We start from the raw sequence: 22,231 nt of genomic DNA, 5'->3' as shown, positions 1-22,231 counted from the left end.
TGCTTCTGAAGCCGGGCCCACAGCCTCTTGGGGAGGGGGCGGTCTGGGGGGGCTCTGATGGTGTCTGCAGTGCAGGGAAGGCTCCCTGGCTCTGCCAGCAGCTCGTGAAGGTGGCCAGCCCTTCCCAACACCTGCCTTCCCACTCAAGCTTTGCATCAGGGGCTCAGGCACAGCCAGTGCCACTTCTGCCACCTTTTTCTGCAAGAAACCAGATAAATTCTTGCCCACGATAATGCAAGGGCCGTTTGTCAAACATCAGCAAATTCCCTCCATACAGGCGGGTAGAGGGAGAGGCAGGACTCTCCCCAGAGGATGACCTGCCTCTCTGAACAGTGTTTTTTCCTTCCTGCCACTATTGCCTGACTTATACAAAGGTCTTTTAATGATTTGTGAGGATATATTGATTTCTCAGGTTCCTGCTGTTCATATGGAGGAGGGCTTCTCAGCATAGGGTAACTTTGTTTTCCTAGGAGGAATGGAAAGGAAGCTTGATACCAAAGCTCCCGCTGAGCGCTCTTGCTGTGCAAAATGTAGTTTATTCTGCATTATGGAGCACCTCTTGCTTCAGTAGCTTCATGGGGCTCTTTACTAATTTACCTGTTCCCGTTGTGCTTGAGTCACTGTTATGACCACTGCCAATGTTTGGTATCTTTGGTTGTAGCCTTGGTGTGGACCCAAAGGTTTTGGTGAGCAGAATAGTCCCTCAAGATCAAAGCTGAGGCCTGGGAAAGTGCCTGTCGGTGCTTGTACTCGGCTCTCTGAATAAATAAGGCTTTATTCCCTGGCTGCTGAGCTGACATTTCATGCTAGCCTGAGATTTTGCTAACCCTGCTACCCAAAACAAACCTGTGCTCTGTCCTCATGTCTCCACAGCCCATGTGGTGTTTCGGTGCACCCTTGCTGATTTACACCACTGCAGCTGCTGCTTGCCCTGAGGTGGATGAGGAGCACTCCCCTTATCTCTTCTGATAGCTTAATGTACGAAGTGGTAACTGGCTTTAAACCTTTCCAGCTATTGCAGGAGGAAATGCTAATACTGTCCACTGTCTCTCACCTCAGATCACTCCATGTCATGCCAGGTTATATCAATCTCTGCCAATTTTCTGGACATATGGCAAAACACTGATGGCATCGGCTAGCTTTAAGCTCCTTTTCACTAGTGATGTGTGGAGGAGCATTACTTCTGTGCTCTTGAGCATCTCAGGATATAGGTATGGGAAGTGGCGTGCATATATTCTGCTTACTCTCTGTATCAATCCTTAATCTTGTCATTCTTTTCTAATTACCCTTGTTCTTCAAATAGAACAAGTAACTTGTCTTTAATCCCATGGAAAGTTTTGTTCCTGGAAACTTTACAAAGTTCAAACCCACTGGCAGTAGAGAATTGTCTCCTTTAAGCTCTCATCTCTTTCCTGTCCCTGTCCTCAAATGCAGCAGAATAAGCTCTCAGCCTGACCAAAGTTCCCTGTGAAAGCACGTTTAACACCACGAGCAGCTTTTCCCTCTGGATTTATAACCAAATACAAACTTGGGAAGAAAGTGGCTCAGCCCTCTACAAATCATTTTGCCTCTGAGTGTATAAAGTTGAGGATGGGAAATATCTGCCGTCTTCTGAAAAGACTGTCTCTTATTCTGACTGTTCACATAGGTTTGTTGATCTGAGTTAACAATCAGTGGGGTTTAGGAGCAGCTGGATGTTACCGTAATTAGCAAAAAACCTGTGGTTTTAATCTCTGCTAGCAAAGGACACCCAGTTGAATCCTCCTGTGAACAAAACTGGTCTTCAGATCTCTTCCTAGAGAGGGCTGGGAATTGATCTGCTGTAATAAACAGCTGACATAACAGAAGTGGCAATAATCCCCCATTAAATATCTTTCAGTTGATGGGACTCACTGGATAATTGACTTTCCAGCAGGAATTACTGGCTCAAACTAAATCAGCAGGCATTAGGGCAGCTCACCAGTGTTTTTTAAAGGGGGCAATGTAGCTTTGCCCAGCCTTGACAAGAGCTATTCATCTGTCTAATTCAATGTATGTGTCACAACCAGATGACTCCAAGAATTCAGATATTGGACCACCTCTCTAATTTGCATGCTTTTTTTGATGTGTGCTGAAAACTCTTGCTATCTTCAGTGCTTTTGTATCTGTATTAGGATGCTGTGTGTTTATCAGAACAGGGTAGTCAAAGCTACCTTGCTGCATGGATTTGGCTGCTCTTTCCTCAAGTGGCTCTGGAGTACTTGCTGTGCTGGAGCTTTATGAACTTTATGGTTTAAAGATGCTTGAACATATTTCAGGATCATCCTTCTGGTCCTGCCATACAGCTGGAGGCTGTCCCTGCTGGTTTCCAGCCCTGGTGATCATTTCATGATGATGACTTACCAAGTAGAACAGGCCTAACTAGAGTAATCCTTTTAATGCCTAAGAAGAATGAACCTTAATCCAGCAAAGCTGAGCTTTCCATTTCTGTGGGGAAAATCCACATCCAGTAGCTTCCAGGAGTAAGGGTCCTGGGTGGGCAAGCAGCTTTCCAGTGGGATTATTTCCCTTTCTTTGGCATACTCTGGTGCTGGTTTTTAGGCAAGCCAGGGGAAGGACGGAAGGGTGTTTCCAAGTGTTTGGTGTCGCTGGTGAACAGAAAGGAAGGATGCCTGGGTAACACCTGGACCTTTCACTGGGGTTCTTGGATGTGCACTTGGTAAAAAGATGGATGTGGAGAGCAAAAGCAGCACCTCTATGTAGCTGCTGGAGCTCGTCACAGGAAAGCACCTGCTACAGGGGAGTTAGCGTGCTTCAGTTTAGCAGATGTAGGAAGGTGGCTGTTGAAGATGTTGAGGTCTTTTCCCTAGAATGGTTTTCCCTAGTGTCAAGACAACTTTTTTGAGATACATTTCTGTGGGAGAAGTCTGAGCTGAAAACTTCCCCTACCTGCAGTAGTTCCCAGGAAGGTGGAATGCCACTTCCTGTTTTGGGCTGAGTGTCAGAGATTCCAGGAAAGTGTTCTGTGACAAACGCACAATTCCCCCCATCCTTCTAGTCGTCTTGATCTGAGGCAGCAGCTGATGTTGCACGTGTTTGTGCCCAAAACTGCACATTTGCAGGCTTTCAGGAATTGTCCACAAAACCTTTCCCTGGCAATCCTTTCACGCTTTTATTTCTCTCCCCAGAATGGCAACGTGACCTGGAGCGATGAAGGCGATGGATGCAGAGGAAGAGAAATTTCACGAGACTTTGCCAAGGTCAGTCTGATCATTGGCATTTTGGGGAGGGGGTGACTTTGAGGAATTCTTCCCTGGATCTGTCTCAGAGGGTGACTACAGAGCCCTCACTATTCCTCTATAGTGAATTTGTAAGACAACTGCTTTGTCCTGCAACCCTGTGCCTAAAAACCTGCGACTTTGTTGGGCTGGTTTGGGCCTATTTTGTTGCCTTTGGTCACTGGAATAGTTTGAACAAAGACTTAATAACCAGACTTTTGACATTTAAAATCTTAGTCATACTTTCTCCAGCTTGCAGAAGAGGATTTTGTTTCTTGAACCTGATTAGCACTGTGGTCATGGATTTGAATGTGGCAGCTGTGTGTCACATCAGCCAGAGGAATTCATTTTAAACGAAGCTGGCCCTTTCTGAAAGGGTGCAGCTAATTGCTCTGCAAATACACTGGGGTGTTTTCTTCCCAGAGCTCAGTGTGTGAGAAAGCACAGAGCTTCATAGGAAATGAGCCCAAAAAGCTCCTCTTCTTTTGGACTAGATGAATACCAAGTAGCTACCAGCACCTATGGGGAGGCTGAAATACATATTTCCCAGTGAATCTTTGCTTTTCCATTGAGCTGCTCCACAACAGTAGCTACAACCAGCAAAAAATTCCCTGGAGCAATGCAGGATTCTTCCTCAATGCAAACAAGAGAAGGAATTGAATTCTTCATGTATAGCACTGTCTTCTGTCTTGTTCTGTATCCTCCTGTATCTCAGCAAGAGACTGACCAGCCCTTTCAGCCTGTTGCTTTGTGGCCTCACAGGATTCTTGAGGGGTGAAAATTAGATCATTTTTTTTCTTGTTCAAGAGGTAGCTGCAAGATGGCACTCATGCCTGTCCCTTCTGAAAAATCAGTGGATAACGCTAGCATACAGTGCCTCTCCTTTGGAATAAGCTGCCTATGGAACTTCATTTTAAATGCTTTAAGCCTTTTGGTAAAACTATTTCTGCAGCAAATTGGTTCCAGGATGGTTCCTGACTGAAGGCTTTTTGGCTTATTGTAGAGGGGCCTTTACTGCCAGGCAGTAGTAGTTACAGGAAAGCTCTGTCCTTTCATCTCTTCCTTCAAGGGACTTGGAGTTTGTCACTTATGTGACAATCCCTGAAGGAGGGAATCATGGGGCTAGGAGAAGCTGCAGAGCTTACCTCCATGGTGCCTCAAAGGTACAGACCACTAATCTGCCCTAAACCACCGTCACCTTCCTTTTGGTTGTCTCGTCTTTCTTTCCAGCTTTTCTTAATAGTCTCTCCCCTTTGCTTTTAGGTGCTTTCAAACCTGCTCTGTAACCAGTGCTGTTAACCGGGTTGAATCCTGTTCCCTTCAGGGTGCCAGTCTCCGCTCTGCGTGCATGAGTTACAGAGGGGCTGAGCAAGGCAAACTCTAAGGAGGGTCCTCAAACCTGGTCACCAAAAAACCAAGGAACCCTTCCTTGTTTTGCCTCTTTGCCTGCAGCTGCCTTTCACCCCTCCAGTACAAACACCACGTCACCCATTGGAAGAAGCCAATATTACTTTTTATGTCTCATTGTGGATTGTGCCTTAATTTCTGTGGGTTTTTTTCCTCCCAGCTCTATGAACTGGATAGTGACCCTGAACGGAAGGAGTTCCTGGATGACCTCTTCATCTTTATGCAGAAGAGGGGTGAGTGAGCACTTGTTTGAAGTAGGGTAAATGGGGCACAGTGGTGGTGCTGCTGCTTGACTTCTTCCCTCCTGAGTTTGAAAGAACAGATCCAGCCCTTGAACTTGCAGATCAGGTGGAAGAGCAGTGGTAAGACTTGAAACATTTGCCCTGGGAGATAGGGAGGGCAGTATGAAAGAACTCTTCTGCACTGTAACTTAACTTCACGCTATTTCTTTACCCTCCTACCTAATATTGATGGTGTCCATGTGCTGAAGAGCCCAAGCAGCCTGCTTCCCCAAGGATTTTTGAAACAAGGCTGAGTACCACTGGGGATTCTCTGGTCTCCCCTTCAGGTGGCATGATCACACATCATATGTTTGATTTCAATGGTATGTGGAAGCTGAGTGTGAATGCCTTCACGGCCTGCGTAGAGTAGTGGCGTGCAATCTGGGGACTGGGAAAATAGACACCAAGCCACATTTCCCTGTAAATTCACAATGTGTCAGCTCTCAGTTTTAGTAATTTTGTGTAACTGAGTGTGGAAGTGCAGTTTCTCACATTCCTCCCTGTGGTGTCAGCAGCTTGCAGCTTTCCTTGCTACAGGAGTGGTGATGCATGTGTGAAGTAGCTCAGCTGGGATGTCACAAGCCTCTTTCTGTCTGCTAGTTATCAAAGTTCAGTTCCCTTATTGCAAACTATGCATAACAAAAATGTACATGTATGTGGTATTGTATAAAACATGTTTCTGAACATCTGTAGTAAATCCATTGTGGTGCACTATTCCTTTACCCTGCCAAGCATGCCAGGCTAGACAGACTCTTCAACAAAAATGCTCCTGACAAAAAGTGTTAAATTGTGCTTATAGACCTTTTCATTGTTTCTGAAGAGTCTGCTGAAGGAAGGTGTGAAGAGCAGGCATAAAAAGGGACCCTTTGCTCCCTTTTGGCATAATGCTCTCTGAGTGTGCCAGACCAAACAAGCCAGGCTGTGCTTATTTGAAGGGGGTCTTGTTAGTGTCACCACCAGTATTGTGCCAGGAGTTTAATAACACATAAAGATGCAACATCTCAGTCTCATCTACTTGAAAGTTATCTGTTTGCTGAGTTTGAGCTGGAGTCTTATTTCCTGTTGTCTTTTGAACCCTGCATCTTCAGATGCATCCCCCTCTGGATGCCTAGATCACCAGCAGAGGAAAGGCTGTCCAAAATGCAGCTATTGCAGTTGCTCTTCATGTCTGTGTCCATTTTTCCTGGCTTGGCTAGAGCTGACAGCTGACCTGTGTGAATTTTTACTCTCCAGCAGTTTGAGGTTATGCTTCCAAGGTGGTGAAAAATTGGAGCAGGGTTTTGCTGGTATTTTTGGCTTTCATGTGCAGAGGCATAACTGGGCTTAATTAGTTTACTTGCAAATGTTAACCTGAGCTCACATGTTAATGTAAGGGCTGGGATGACTGACAAGACAGGACAATAATCTGAAGGGTGTGATTGGCAGCAATAGAAACCTCCAGATACCTAGGGAGAAATCTGCTTAATACTTCAGTGTCTCCTTCCTGTTACCTTTTAATTATTTATAATTGACATGTTCCCAGTGCAGGGGCTGAGCTGGTTACCAGCTGGTTGCTGTAGGAGTTTAGCTTTTAATCATCTGGGCATTTCCAAGTGTATTTGTTTTCTGGAGACTCCCTTGTTTTCTTGCTTGCTAGAAGGCTGAAAATGAAATACAAGAACCCAGTGCCCACAGGGGTGAGATGTCGGGAACTGACAGCACACTCCTAGAGGGGCTGGAAATGTTTGGCCCTGCTCTGGGGGACTGGCTAGGTTGCAGGGTGTGAGGCAGTTGTGGGCTTGCTTTGTATTTTGGGACCCCCAAAGTAATAGGCAGGATGACTCTGGGGAGCTAAGCTGCTTCAGGTTGATAGGAGAGCTGAACAGCATACATTGAGCTATAGGAGGCAGCTTCTGTCGTTCATCTGAGCTGCTGTGTCTTAACTGCAGAGGAAATCTTTTGACTTGGCATGGTTTCCCAGAAGCTGGACTGTCCACTTTTCCTGCTATTCCCAGCACTGTCTACAGCAGGACTTTGGTTTTCTACTGAGCAGATGGACTTGCCCACTGTGTCCTATTCTGGGATTCTCAAAAATCTGGAATCTTCTACCACAAAAATATCATAGGATACCATTCAGGCTCTGATTTCTTCTCCCCTCGTTTTATGTGCCAAATGAGCACCTTAAACTATACAAGGCTGAACAGATGCCTTGTTCTGAAAGAGTCCCCCAAAGATGGGGACAACTGAGGGCTCATTGCACCTGAGAGCAAAGTGCTGTGTTTCTTAGCTAGTATGTGTGAAGGGCTGGTTAATTTGCACCTCGTGTCTGAAGGGAATGGAAAGCAGCTCTGCTAATAAACATTGCTGGTGTAAAGATGGGGATTTTGCTGTTGTCCAGGAGAAGTGCTGGCCCTTGTTTAGGACTGATGGATTTGTGGCACAGATTGCAAACTGATGCCAAACCAAAAAAAGCTCGAAGTGAAAGATAAATGACAGATTTCACAGGAGCTACCGAGTAGCTGGAGGGATGAAAAGATTTGGTTGTTGGTGCTGCTGTTAGGAATGTACCTAGAAATGTAAAGCCATGAAACAGGCTTAATGCAGATCAAATGTTCAGGTCTCATCTGCCTCTGAGCACAGCAGGTTGTTGCTGAATGACCACAGCTGCAAGTGATAAAATGGCCCTTCAGTGGCAATAATGATGGAAGAGGGAGATGAGAGGAAAGCTGTAACTCTTCCTTTGTTGGATGTTTTATTCCTTGTATGTGTTTAGGTGAATGGGTCCCACCATGGCTGTGATTGAAGGGGCAGATGGGGAGAGGAGGGGAGACCAGCCGAAGAGAGCAAATTACCGTGTGGGGCTAGCTTCGAGCCAGGCCTACGGCAGGACCAACCTGGCGCAGCTCAGCAGGGACGATGCTAGCTTGCTGTATCACCCTTTCCACCTTTCCTGGTTTTTTTCAGCTCTTCTGCAGTCTCAAACCGAAGGTTGTCTTTCCTCAGGCTGAGCAGGGATAAGCAGCTTCAGTGGTGGCTTCCCTCTGTCTCCGTTGCTGAGCTGGTGTCTTGTGACAAGTTGAGCCTTGGGGTCTGGTTTCCCAGAAGCTCTTAACCTCCTGCAGCGTGAGGAGCTGCTCTGTGGGCAGGCTTGTGGTTCAGGGCATTTTTAAGGGCACGGGCTGAGACTTCTCTGCTAGTGCACTGTGGAGAGGGTTGCATTGCAGGCACAGAGGCTGGATTTGTTCTGCCTGCTGTGGAGAACACTTGAGGCAGGAGCAGTTTTCTAAGTGCCCAGGCTAAAGCTGCATCCATCACAGTAAATCAGGGTAATCTTGTGTTCCCCCATCTTTTGTATTACTGAAAATAATTTTCTTACAGCAAAGTATGTAGCCAGCTAGGCAAGTTCATTTACTCGGGTCTGGCTCAGTGTTAGAGGTGATGACATCTTCCAATTTTCGGGTCTTTCTCACTCTGTGAACATACCCTGGTGGTAAATTTTGTCTCCATCTTTTTTGTGTGTGATAGAAGACATAGGTATGATGATGAGTAGCAGAAAAATGTAGCTGTTAGCCCTGTAGCATGTACTAGGTAGTGTAGCTAGACAGCTTTTTGTCTCCAGATAGTGAAGGACTGTCAGTGGTGTGACTGTTACAGCTGCTGAGGCAGCCACTGATAATGGAGCTGATTGTATTCCACTAGTGCTGGTCAGGAGAGAGTTGGAGTAGTGGGACTGTTTCATCCCCTGGAAGGATCAGTTGTGTTCGTGCAAGACATTCCTCTCGAGAAAAGGTTTGATGAGGAAGAGATCTAACTGTGTGCTATGGTGTATTAGGAAAGGCTCCCTTTCAAGGGAAGCTGTTTTGTTCATTTTAAGTACTGCCTTTGTGAAGACCTCATAAAATGTCTCCAATTGTACAGCTCTACTAATTTTGTTCAAGGTTTCTGTGTGACCTTGGTTTTCCCAGATGGCTTGACCATTCTGTTTTTTTATGTGTATATACATAGAAGGGGCTTTGTAAGTCTGACCGTGTGGTTTTAATGTTTTCCTGCTGTTGTATGCTCTGTCTGCACATTTTAGATGTGGAAATACAACAAATCCAGGGCATTGACAAAAGCGTTTACTGATGGATTCTTTTATCTATAGGCCAAGTGGTGTTTATGAAATGTTTGTTCAGGGAGTACGCTTCATTCTTCTACTGATTGTTTTGCAGGTTTCTTCTTTTGATCCTCTGGAGATATTTTTGTGCCTGAATTAAGCAGTGTAGTTCTGAGACATCAATAGACATAAATTCTCAGCATCCTGTGTTCATGCTACCTGCTTAATGCTGAGCCACAACAAATGTTTCCCTAAATAGTAGATTGTATTCTGCAGTGGAAAAATTCTCACTCGAGGCACTGCAGATATCTCCTCTGGAATGGACCAAACCAACCAGGAAAAGTCCTCTTCCCCGTTAGACTATTGGATTTGTGCACAGCGACTTCTCTGCCTCCTGTACCTCCTTTAAAGAACCTCTTCTGTGGCCAACCATACTGACTTTAGAGTCGGGAAAAATGATGGCTAGTGTCTTGTGCAAATGGTAAGCAGTGGGGACCAGTGAAATATTTTAGCTTTTTATTTTTATATTGTTAGAATGGAAAGAATGACTTTTCCTGAAGTTGTGGGGGGAGCTGGCATTCTGGTTTACATTCCTCTGTATGCTTTAAATGGTTTAAGCTTTTCAGAACATGGAACAGAACGCACTACTCAGTGTACTTAAACACTTCTAAGTGATGCTAGGGTAAAAACAGGTGCAAAGCAAGGTGCTTGGGATCCCTGAACAGCTTGAATCTGGCTCTTCTGGGGATGCAGAGTCCTGTACCTGAGGTAGGGTTCTCTGTAGCATCCACAAAACTCTTGCAGGGAACGTCTTGCTCCACCAGCCTTGGGTCCCAGGTGACTAAAGTCTCCACCAGGCACTTAAGTTGATATTTTGGGGGAGTTTACCTGGGCCAGTTTGCAAACTGCAATAACTTACAAGTAGCTGTCAGCAGGTCCTTCCCATGAAACCCAGACTTGCTCCCCTTTGTTTTTCATACACAAGACATTCATTGTGGCATAGAGACATGAGAACTTTTTTCTCTAATTTGGAAAAAGCCTGGAAGTTACCTTTTGGAAAGATTTTTAAAAAAATTTTTCTGGGAAAATACCCAGTGCAATTCAAATAACTAATATCCCTTAGTTTTAAGCAGCTGAAAAATAGTGCTTTAGAGTGAATGTTGCTTTAGCTTCAAAGAAAAATCATATTTGGAAGCTGCAGTTGTAATTAATGGAAAAATAGTACTGCAAGTTGACTTGGTTCTGGCTTACAGGAGATTTGTTTTAAACTTAGCCAACATGAGGAATGCTTGAGCAGCTTAAATGTTCTGTATGAACCAAGTTGGCACTTGACAGGGTACAGAAGAAGTTAATTTGAAATGATTGGCTGTTGTTGCTTTGCAGGAACCTTTCTGTAGCTTATTCAGCTGATACTACTCTGCTCTAGTGATTGCCAGCTGAGGATCTCTGGATCCCAGGTGCCCCTTCCTGGGTATACAGAATTGAGTGATGGAGTCAGAGGGGGTTTTCCTCGCTCCCCCTGAAGACTGAGATGTTAGATGGTCATGTGTTTCTCCAGTGTCTCAAAGCCTGCATGTTTGCACCTCAAATCCTGGTCTTCTCAAGCTTTTGCTTGTATTGGTACTTCCTCCTTGCTATGGGTGTTCTTGGCCTTTCCCCCCCTCTAAATTTTAGCAGCATGTTTTTCAAATGAGGAATGAACTGCTGCAGTCAAGCAGTGGAGGTGGCTCAGCACTGAAGAGATGACCCTGTAGATATCCAAGTGGATGGAAGAAGGTGGAACCATTTGACATGAAGATGCTTTAATTTTTGACTTGGTTCAGCCTGCCTGACCTACCTTTATTTTCCCCAGCTGCCCTCCTTTATCAGCATTGCAGTCAGTATTTCTGCCTCTCTTTGCCTGAAGAAGAAGAGTTTGCCCATTTAGTTCAGAGGTCACATGTATGGAAACCCACCACCAGTTGTGTGGCAGTTCACCATCTGGTGAAGAAATTTGTAATAGCAAATATATTAGACCCAGCTGTGTCAGTAGCAGCCGGACAGTTGGAGCTGGGTGCAGGAGAGCAAACCTCCGTGGGACCTCTGTTACAGGGGTGTGCAGGAGGGTTACCGTGGCCGGTGCCATGGCTAATACAAGGGGGCAGGGGATGCCAGTTAGGCTGCTGCTGGTTCAGCAGCCGAAATCTGATAAGGGGCTGCTGTCAGCCTTGCTTACTGGGGAGGGAAGCAGAAACTGATGGTGTTTCAAGGGGCGCAGATAAGAAGTGGGCCTCCTGTCAAATAGAGCATGATTAATTACCCTCTATCCTGGCTCCTGCTTTGATAGGAGTTGTCTAATGGTCTGCAGGCTCACAGATCAGGTGGTGACATTCCTGTTGGGAGGTGAGATTGCCTGCTGTGGAAATGCCATGCGTGGGGAGAGATTAGATCAGCTGTGGCATGAACAGGGAGGAAGAGGGGAGAGGTGGTTTCCTTTCTGTATCCCTTAGCTTTTTATTTTAACATTGAGTGCTTGGGACAGACTCAAACCAAATCAACACACAAAACTCATGCAAAGGAGCTGGGGTGGCTGAACGAGCAGCTTTGTGTGAAGCCAGCCAGGGTTTGTCCTTGCAAGAGGAACTGGGGCAGTGCAGAGTTCAAGTTGATTTGCTCGTGTTCTGCACTGCTGACTTGCTGTTGAACTGAATTTTCCTCTGTTTAGCCTGGGAGATGAGGAGGTTGTTCATACCAAGTAATTACTCAGTTTCCCTTCAAATAAACACGAAGACCTCTTCAAGATTTGGTTCAAAATTCTTTTGAATCACTATGGACTTCCCCGGTCTCCTGGGGAAAACCTGTTCCTTTTGGCTGTCTGATACTGTTTCTCTTCTGAACATATTTAGAGTGGAAGGTGGAAAGAGCAGCTCTTACCTGTACAGATAGTGGATTAAAAATGCACACACACAGTGCCTATTTTTCACTCCAGAGTGTACTTTGTTGCGCTCTGAATGTTGCTCTGTGGAATAATGTTCGGGATTCTCACCTCCTTTGTTCCTTACTAAGAAATGGACACTTCTAAAAGTAAATTGGCTAGGAAGAAAAAAAAAAGGGAGGTGATTGCAAAAAGTAGTGCTCCAGGCTGGGTGTAATTAACTGCTCTTTGTCTCTTGCAAGCAGGACAAGTCATGGCTTAGACTGCTTGATGGTGGGGAACTCCCTGCAGTGGGCATGGCTCAGCAGGAGGAGAGGAGAGAGTGGCCCTTGGCAGGGGATCTCCATCGTGGAAGGCTTGCAAATCCCTCCAAAATGAGGGGATGCTTATTTTCTATAATTTGGTTATGAACAGTCTTAGGGGCAGTTTTCCTTGTTTAACATCGGTCTGCATCTTTAGTCTTAGATCTGTCTTAGCCGGGCTTCAGGTTGAAGAACAGGGGGGGGGAAGTTGGGCAGCATGCTTGGGTGGATAGTGAGGAAGATGTTGGTCCAAAGCTTAGTTCCCTTAGGAGAAGGGGAAAGGCTGAGCCCCAGCACTGAGCGGGCGGCTGTTGTGCAGGGGAGCAGAGCCTGCGGGTGCCGATGGCTCAGGCAGTGCCCCCTCTCCAGATACTGGTTCATGGCCAATAGATGTAAAATCAGTCATTCAGAGATGGTCTGGGGTTTACAGCTTCCTCAGTCCCTTCTTAAATGGCTCTTGAAGGATGAAAATTAAACAGTTGCCCCTTCTACCTCGCCGGTACAGGGGACATTGGGGACATTCAAGTCTATCCATATAAGCCCTTTAGGCTTCTGTTGCGTCTGCCTGGAACAGAAGAGGCTTTTGAACAGGGGGAAACAGCTTGGCAGAGGGGGCTGCCTATTTCCCTTGAAGGACAGAGATGTTTATAGCTAGGCAGGCTTCCTCCAGGGAAACTCTATTCCAGAAATCTGGATTGTAGTTACAGCTTGCTTTCCCTGCAGAAGACCAGGAGCCCTTGGGCTGTGGGATGATTCCTCTTTCTCCTTCCAGAGTTTGCCTGCCCTGGAGTTTGTCTTTCTGAGGTCTCCCATGCTCATCAGCTACGCATCACCCCTTTTCCAGTAGAAACAAGACTGCCTGTGTGTCCCAGTTTTGGGTGATTCTTGAAGGAATGGCCTGTACTTACATAGCTGGGGTTATACTAAAAGGAAGAGAAGTTGCTTACGAAGAAAACTAGGAGAGCAGGCAGTCATCTTCCTTATCCTCTTCTTGAGTCAGGCAAGGCTGCTGGCTCTTTGCAAGCACGGTATGTACAGCATTTCTGAGAGCCGGCAGAATAGAGAGGCTTGAAAGTACAGTAAAATGAGTTCGCCATCAAAAGGCAACAAGTCTTATGCTGTGCCCCCGGCTGCTGACCTTTCCCTCTGGAATTCTCCCCTCTGACCTCCGGATCATTAATCCTGATGCTGCCAGATGACAGTAATCCATCATGGCCCCTGACAAGCCTTGCAGCCGCCTGTGAAAGGATCCGCTCGGCTTCAGCATCCAATCGTCCCATGATACTCGTTTTTCAGCCTTTCCTGTTTGAGCGCTGGGGGTTTCCAATAAAGACTTTATCGCCTTGCCTTTCCTCGGTGAGGGGCTGGGGGAGGAGGGGGCTCCCACAGCAGCTTTTCCATGCTTCTCAGCTCTTTTACAGTCAGATCCTGTGAAACATGCCGTGCCCTGGCTTGCTCAGAAAAGTACAGTTAATTTACCAGGTCTAAAACCCAAATGGCTCTTTGCTCACTCTGGGAGACATTACTTGGAGTGGTGCTATGAGAGAGCATGAGAGGGAAGCGATTGCAGCCCCATGCTCAAGTGGTAGAAGGATGGAAGTAGTTTTGTCCCTGCTGTAAAGTTTCTCAGCTGGCATGAAGAAATTTTGTAGGGAGGAGAGAGGGGAAAAAAAAAAGCTGTAGGTCTTAGCTTAATTTATAAAGCTACTAATTAAATTTCAGGGCACTTTGGTCTGTGGGTCTTGTTTAAAAGCAAACTTCAGGAAGGGAAGGTGTCAGAGGGGTAGTAACATGAGGTGGGGAGGTCAGACCCGAGTGCTGTTTCTACTCCAGCCGTGAGCAGGCTCTCTGGAAATATATTTAAGCCTTTATTTCCCACTGTGTAGATAATGTTTGTCCCTTGCACGGGAGCATTTGGATAAATACACTTTTGTCCCTTTTCAGCTGCTACGATGGGATAATCTCAAGAAGAATGAAACTGTTGAGGAAAAATGCAGTATGTTAAAAAGCAGCTATTTCCTTACGCTCTGTGTTAGTGGCTTGTTTGCCTGAGGAGCCTTATCCGTGACCCTTCCCTTTCACTCTCCATCTGGGCACTGTCCAAGGAGAGCTGGATGAAAGTCCCTTCTGGACAAGTTAATGCTATTCCCTAAATTGGATTGGGGAGAAGCGGGTAGCTTGGAGCGGTGCGGGGTTGCTGGAGGAGGAGGGGAGAGGGTCTTGATGCTGCCCCCGGGGAGCAAAGGCTTTGCTGGCAGTGTGATGCCACTTGGGACACCCTGGCTCTCCTTGCTGCTGGGGCAGAAATGCTGAACTGTTAATGAAGGGGCATTTTGGGGTGGAAAGAAACCACCCCTGGCTCTTCCTAGAGACCTCCAACATAAATATTTCCCTGCTCTTCATTGGGAGCGGGCTGGGTGTGACTGGTTACTGTGGCTCAGCTGATGAATGATAACTTAAGGCTGGTAACATGATCGCTCCCAGCCCTCTGTGTGTCTGAAATGACGCTGTTGGTGTGCTCTTAATCTTTGCAATAACACACTGAGACAAAATGGTGGCTGAGGAAAAACTGAAGCAAACTGAGGATTGCATTTACACAGGCTGGCCTTTTGGGAGGGGCTGGCTCCTGGCTTGGGGCAGCCGGCTGGGATGGATGGATGCAAGGAGCTGCAGCACATTTAAACAGTTTGGAAACATCTCTATCTCCCCTCCCTGAGGGAACCGTCGTCTCTGAAATGCAGGAAGAGGATCTGATGCAGTTTGTGAAATTACTGCTTTGTGGACTTTTCTGCTGGGGACAGGGAAGGGGTTGTTTAGACAAGGCAAGGAAAAGAGGATATATTATAGATACGAAATGACAGAGCATGTGGACCAAGCCTGATCAGGTTGCTCTTTGTTTTCTTACAGTTTAAGAGTTAGTAACTTGGTGAAACTGAAGGGCAGCCCTTTTAAAGCTGCAAAAGTTTTCTTTTTCTATCCAACATCTCATTAACCTGTGGGAATTGGTACCATGAGCTAATGCATAACAGGCTTCAAAAAGAAAGGAAGAAAAAAAAAATTACACTTACATGTATAATGAGGACATCTGCAGAGCTGAGCTGAACTCCTTTTCACTAAACAGAATAAAACCCATTTATAAGGGCCATAAACTGCTCTGCTTCGGGGCATTAACCGAATCGCTGGCTGATGAGCAGTGGCAGAAGTCTCCCCTGTGGGTTGGGTATTCCATAATTGTCCATTACAGCGCTTCGCAGGCTTTCCTGTAAAGGCTGGTGCTGACCATTGTGGTAGACAGGATACTGACCTCAGATGGATGGCTCTTTGATCCAGGACAGTATTTCCTATGCAAAATAAAAGGTTTGCTATATCAGCAGGTTTTTTCTCCTCTTCCTCTCCTTGCCTAAATCTCATTAGTTTGACCTTTTCAAACCCTGCACGCTTTATCACTTTAAGGTGCTGCTAAAAGGGCACTATCGGGTTAAAAATCAGATGTTTCTTACTTCTGTTAACCCAGAAGATGACAGAACTGAACAGGAGGGGTAGAGCTGTTTCCCTGTCTGTCCTCTCAAGGATCGAGGATAGAGTAGGACCTTGTTTTGGGCTCCAGAAAGTGCTTGGGGGTACCTGGTGCTTCTCCCAGCCACCATGAGGATGCCTGGTGTTGCCATGTCTGAAGTCAGGCACACTGTTGCTTCGTCACACTGCTTGTTTGTTCATCTCCACCATCCCCACGATTGCTCTAGCTTTCTCGTAACAAGTTACGGCTCCAGCAGCTGGGTTGCAGTTGCTACCAAGGTACACGTGTGGCCTCAGTGGTGTGTCATTTGGGAGCATGTTCAGGAAGGGGTGGGAGGGTGAAAATGCTTTGTGAGAGCAGTAGCCGCAGCAAAACATGCACGTGCTTGTGAGGGAGGATAGAGGTGCATGTACATGGGGGAACGAGGTGCTCTCAGGTGTCGTGGCCCCCTTTGTCACTGTTCCCAAGCAATACAGGATAGCAAATCCTGGGGAGTTGAGGGAGACAAATCCCCATGTATAAGTAGCTTCAGTTGCCTGGCTGCTCAGCCCCTTCCTGAGCGCAAGCAATACAGATTTTTATCTGAGATTGCCCTGGGAGCCCATAAAAAATGATTCCTCTGTGCTGCTCCCTCACCCCTAGGACTGAATAGTCCCTACTTCCCCTCTTCCTATTTTAGAAGTTGCTGCTAGCTGCAGGTTATTATTTGTCTGATAATTGCTTTTGCCTACAGGAAAGGATTTTTCATGGAAAGGACGTGCCATGTAGCTACACTTCTCTGGCTCATTTACTCACCCATCGAGAGGTCTCAAGTCAGGCTACAAATACAGTTGCCTGAATTTCCTATTAGAAAGAAGATCGATAGCCCCAACCTGCCGGTTTTCTTGGCCTCATTTTCTTTCTGACTCCATGTTTCCTTCCCTGCTGTTTCCCTCCAGGAACTCCCATCAATCGGATACCCATCATGGCAAAGCAGATCCTGGATCTCTATATGCTCTACAAGCTGGTAACTGAGAAAGGAGGGCTGGTGGAAATCATCAACAAGAAGATCTGGCGAGAGATCACCAAAGGCCTTAATCTGCCCACCTCCATCACCAGTGCTGCGTTCACGCTTCGAACCCAGTAAGTCCAGAAGGTCTGACAGCGTGGATGGGAACACGAAGCAGGGACTGGGGAGTGTGAAGCAGGGACTGGGGTGGAAAAATTGAAAGACTAAATTCTGCTCTGTGCCCAGGGAGGAGCTTTATTTGTCCCTCTCGCCCTAGGCTTGCAGTTTTAACTTTTCCTTTCTTCCTTCTGCTCTCATTTTTATTTTAGCCGTGATTCCCCTTGCATCCCTACAACCCCAGCACTAATATGCTATCGCCTTGTTCCCTGTGCTCTGCACCTCCCTCTATCCTGTGCCTTTCTCACCTCTTCAGAGCTTAAACTCCTCGGGGCAAGGAGGGTCTTGCTCTGTCTCTGGAGAGCACTTGGCACAGCGAGGGGGGAGGGAGGCCTCCTGATTTTTAGGCATCAAGTATGAACTTGATCATTTCGTGTCTGTAATCACTACTAAGTTGTGGAAACTTGCATTTAGCACCTGCTTACTGTGAGGATTGCTTTTCTGACCTGCAGTACCTCACATTGATTAATTTGAGCAATTAATTGATTAACATGAGCAATTAATGCGAGCAATAAAGAAGTAGAGTAAGCAGAGGAAAAAGAATGGTGAAAGTAAACCGCAAAGCTGTGCTTCAGTGACTCGAGCACGGAAGGCTGGGCTCTGGGAATCCATACCCAGCTCTTGTACAGACTCTGTTTTCTTGGAAGTTGTAAGAGCCCCTGGGACCCAGAGAGGGAAGCTCCTTGCCATTCCTACAGCCTTCGGTACAAACAGGCTGTCTCCTGTAAATGTGTGTGCCAGAATTCCGCAGAAGTGGTAAGGTTTGGTGCTGCCCAACAGAAATGACTTGGACAAGGGTAATCCTTCAAACTTCCTTCCTTGTGTTGAGTGTACAGTCCAAGATCTGAATTCTTACAATTTTAGGTGGTATCTCAGTTGCAGAGGAATTCTGCATGGGTTTTTTCTGCCATTGTGGGTGTAGTAGTATGTAACTATGTGCTTCCCTATAAACACTGAGTAAACTCAAAGTTTGAGAGCTGTGCTTCACACCCAAACCGCTCAGTGCTCATCCAACCAAGCGTAGCTGCTGTCATGATATGCAAAGCCTCCAGATCTGCAGAAGACTTCAGTCGGAAGGACTTCCTGAATATGGTGCTTGTTGCTGTAGCCTATAATTTCATGTTCTACTGAGAAACCTACTTGAGTTTCCCTGTGCTCGCCTCTCTCCCAGGTACATGAAGTACCTATATGCCTACGAATGCGAGAAGAAATCCCTCAGTTCCCCTGCTGAGCTTCAGGCTGCAATTGATGGCAACAGGCGGGAAGGCAGGCGGCCCAGCTACAGCTCCTCTTTGTTCAGCTACTCGCCCACCACCACAGGGCCTCCTTCCCTCCTGTCTCCCCCAAAGATCCGCTTCCCCATCATCGGTGTCGCGCCAGGCAGTGGGACCAGCAATCCTCGGGTGTCTCCAGCAGCAGCTGTCAGAAAAGGTCAGCAGCTACTTGTACTTGCAGCAAAGAGGGCGGCCGGCGGTTTCCACGTTTGCGTGCTCGCTCTAGGAAGGGCTGTGGGAGGGACTAAGTGGCTCTTACCTTTTCTAGGTGACGGTGTGCCCTTGACTGTGTCTATGCCAAATCGTATTGCTGTGCCAGTGACCTTGGCTAGCCAGCAGGCAACTGTGGCAGCAAGAACAGCCACCCTGGAGCAGCTGAGGGAGAGGCTGGAGTCGGGAGAGCCTCCAGAGAAGAAGGTCTCGCGGATGACGGAGGAGGAGCAGCGGCTTGTCCAGCAGGCTCTTCAGCGCAACCTGTTCAGCATGGCGCGGCAGATCCCCATGAAGATCAAAATCAATGGCAAGGGTAAGCAGCACCTCTGGATACACAAAAGGTCGTTGCAGACTGCAGCAGGGAGGGAATTGCTCCCAGTCTAGGATGTCAGACACCTCTTCACACACGGGCTCGATTATCTCTCTGGGTACCAGGCAGAGGTCACTGTCAAGCAGCTGTTAAAATGGAGCACAGTAACTGCAAAGCTAAACTGTAGCAATATTTTGTTAGGTTTTACTTACTGCTGCTGGTTTTATTCTTGTTGATGCATAATCCAGCATCACCTGAATCCAGCCTGGATTCGGAAGAATCCTAGCTGTGTTCAGAAAGCTCTGCATCTAAGCTGATAAAACCCACTTGACCCCTACAACAAGACCCTTACTCTGGGCTTAGGACCTCCTGCGTTGATCGCGGTGAGATTGCTTCAGGACTCAAGCTCGCAGAACTTGCACTGTGGGGAATTACCGGTTTCAGTTGATGACTAGCTCGGTTGTCCTTGCAGCAGTGCTCTGTTACGTGCTGTGAGTGTGTTCCTTCCTTTATGGGAAGCACATGGGCTGGCTGAAACTGCTTTGGTTCATGTAGCTGACCCCTTCGTGTTTAATACCTGGTGTACATCAGATCCGAGAGCGTGCTTTAGCCTCGCCAAAGGCAGCCCTTCGATTCTGCTGTCAGTGAGATGGCTTTTGGAAGGGAAGCCTGTCCTGTGCCAGACGCTCAGCTTTCCCCTGTCTTGCTCTCATCTGAGCCTCCTGCCAGCGTTGTGCTGCAGGGAATGATTTTCTGTCCTTTCTTGCTCACAAACCCTTTCAATTGATCGTGTCGGTAACGGCTTTTTCTGTACGGATAGCAGACTGCAGGAGGTGGGGGAGAGATGCCCAGCTTTTAGGAATCCTTTGTCAGGTGTGATGTGGAGGCCACAAAGACCTGTGTATCTGCAGGGGCCCCTGCACAGCCCACGGCTTTTAGCAAGTCAGGTGATTTCTACCAACATCTGCTGCAACCCTATGCACAGCCTCCAGGCAAAGAACTCCTGGCAAGGCTGGGTTAGAAGGTCACATATAAGCAGCATTCATGGCCTGGGAAATGCACTCCTGAAATGCTTTGTAAAAGGGGAGTCGCCCTGTAAAGGTCACATTGTCAGAATCAATACTGTTATATAGTGGCTTCAAAAGCTGATTAAGTGCCGTGGCTCCCTTACCTGTCCCCGGGGCTGCACTTCACTGGACAGCAAAGCCTCAGAAAATTTCAGTCCCAACAGCTGCTTCCTCCAAACCTTTTGATCCATTAAAATTAAAGGTCTCAGACCCCCTATTAATTGTGCAGTTGGATGTAGGTGCAAGGCCAGGCAAGTTTGGCACCCCTTGGAAGAAAGGGAAGAGTTGTTCTCGAGGCCCTTGCTAGCAGTGCTGGTAAATGCTTTATTGAGACACTTTGCCAGAAACGTACATGGCAGAGGGTCAGAGCAGGTTCCCCTCCAAAGCAGCAGCAGCTGGCTGCGGGGTTAAACGGCACTGGGACTTCCCATCACAGTTCCTGACAGCGATGCGTCCACCTACATTTCACCTTTACATAAAAACAAAACCAGTGAGCAAAAGGGAATACAAATTTTATCGAGTAATGTTTATCACTCTCATCTCAATTTAGTTTGGTTTTTTTCCTCTCCACCCTGAACTTCCGAAATCAAAATGCTAGGGATAATTTTAGTCTCTACCAAGAGTGACAGGCTGAGGGCTGAGCCCCAAGGACTCAGTGATACTACTCCCACCTTTGTTAGGGCACAAAAGACAGGACAGACTTGCTAATTTTCCCAATTGCAAAATAAAAATAATATTGAGCTTTGTAAAGTCTTTTGAGAGGCACTTTTGAAAAGCACTGCACGAGCTTATCATAGCTTGATAGCAATGTGTAGGTTAGATGTTGACAATGTCCTTAGTGTTCCTTACAGGGACGGTGAACTTGCTGTCCTAGCTCCTTCCAAGTCTGCTAAAGCCACGCATTTTGCATGCAGTGCCAGAGCCCGAGCAGACTGTCTGCGTAATCTCTCTCTGTTTTAATAGCCCAGTGCCCCAAAACCAACATCGGGTGGGCCGGCAACCACGGTACGGCTGTGCAAACTGTGCAGATGCAGTCCTGCGAGCCAGGGCCACGGCCGCCAGTTGCTTCGGTTGGAGGTTCAGAAACATCCAGGAGAATGGGACAACCGGCTCCCCTGAGACATCAGTGCAAATTGAACCCCACGGACACTTCCAGAGCGGCCCATCAGGGCTTAGAAAGGGCTCCCCGGGCTGAGGACACTGGAAAAACACATTTCCCAGGCTGGAGGGGCAGCCAAGTGTTGTGCTGCTGGGTTGAGCCCCTGGCCCTGCGGGTGGTCCCCTCCCTCCAGTGGCCGCTGGAGCTGCTGCAGCCTGAGCCGTGCCCAGGGAGTCGCAGCAGCTCCCCGGGAAGCTGCCACCCCTCAGTGAAGGAGTAGGGGCATGTCCCTGTGCTCCCAGTCTGCTGCCAGCACGGCCACAGTCCAGCCCATTTAAATGTGCTCTTGTGTCGTGTGTGGAAGGGACATTAACTGGGCCCTCCAGTGTGCGAGTCGGGGAGATGTGGAAGTGCCACTGGGCTCACAGCCGACCCTCGGATCACACCAATTATGTAGACATAATAGGACTGGAAGTGAATGTTGTGAGGGATTTCCTCACCATAGAGGGGACAGGAGGAGGACTGTGTCCACCTTTGATCATCTCTGGGTAGTGCAGGGAACGGGATAGTTACTCTCTAACTCTGCATCTCTTCTTTCTTGAAAAGAAGATAAAGCAGACTCGGCAGCGGCGGCGGCGGCACTGAATTTGTCACCTAACGGCATTGGGAGTATTAACATGTCTGTGGAGATTAACGGCACAACTTACGCTGGTGAGAAGGAACTGCTCCCGGGGGGGTGTGGAGAGCCAGGCTGGTGGCACGGAGCGGGGCACGGAGGGGGTGGCGTGGCGTGGCGTGCTGTGCTCCCCGGGGCTGGCCTCTGCCGAAGCGTGACACGCGCAGCCTGCCCGGCTCAGGAGGCTCAGCAGAGATGGTTTCCATTCTTTCTGGGTTTTGGTCCTGCAGTCGAGTGCCCTTTCCTTTTGGCGGTGGTTGTTAGTATTCTTAAAATCCAAGGGAAGGGACTTCTACAGCAGTGTTAGTAGGAAGGAGTATGATCCCGCTTCTCCTGCTGAGGAGTGGCTTTACTCAGCTCTTCCTCACGCATCTCTGGGAAGCACGAACTGTTGTCCCGTGTACTCTGCTCAAGGCATTTCACTTCTGCAGGTCACACACGTGCATCCTTGGACAAAGCCCAGGTGGGAGGCCTGGCACTGCGGTGCAATGCAAGTTGCTTCTCTCCTCCAAAGGTGTTGAAGCCATTTGGGATCTTTGTCTTCTGTAAGCGCAACATCCCCGTGACAGAGGCTGCCAGAACAAGTCCTGGGGGATCCCTTCTTATATCCTGGTCACTATTGACCCTCCGATCTGTCTCTGAGCCTCCTTGTCTTGTGCTGAGCCTCTTTCTGT

The 22,231-nt window shown here is 47.6% G+C and overlaps 1 protein-coding gene across 4 annotated transcripts in view; it reads left to right on the top strand.

Moving 5' to 3' along the window:
• Positions 1–22,231, top strand: part of ARID3B (AT-rich interaction domain 3B) — a 36,722-nt gene that overhangs the window by 9,720 nt on the left and 4,771 nt on the right. For 3 of the 4 annotated variants that reach the window (XM_055818336.1, XM_055818331.1, XM_055818326.1), the window contains exons 3-8: positions 3,168–3,239; positions 4,825–4,897; positions 16,692–16,875; positions 18,090–18,349; positions 18,461–18,718; positions 21,488–21,592. In XM_055818336.1, coding sequence (XP_055674311.1) covers positions 3,168–3,239; positions 4,825–4,897; positions 16,692–16,875; positions 18,090–18,349; positions 18,461–18,718; positions 21,488–21,592 — 952 coding nt within the window. The remainder of the gene's footprint in view (positions 1–3,167; positions 3,240–4,824; positions 4,898–16,691; positions 16,876–18,089; positions 18,350–18,460; positions 18,719–21,487; positions 21,593–22,231) is intronic. The other variant, XM_055818340.1, reaches the window with a different exon arrangement.

Source organism: Falco peregrinus, chromosome 1, assembly GCF_023634155.1.
Source record: "Falco peregrinus isolate bFalPer1 chromosome 1, bFalPer1.pri, whole genome shotgun sequence".
Classification (NCBI taxonomy): domain Eukaryota; kingdom Metazoa; phylum Chordata; class Aves; order Falconiformes; family Falconidae; genus Falco; species Falco peregrinus.
The sequence above is the reverse complement of the archived record's forward strand: the minus strand, read 5'-3'. Positions and strand labels throughout refer to the sequence as shown.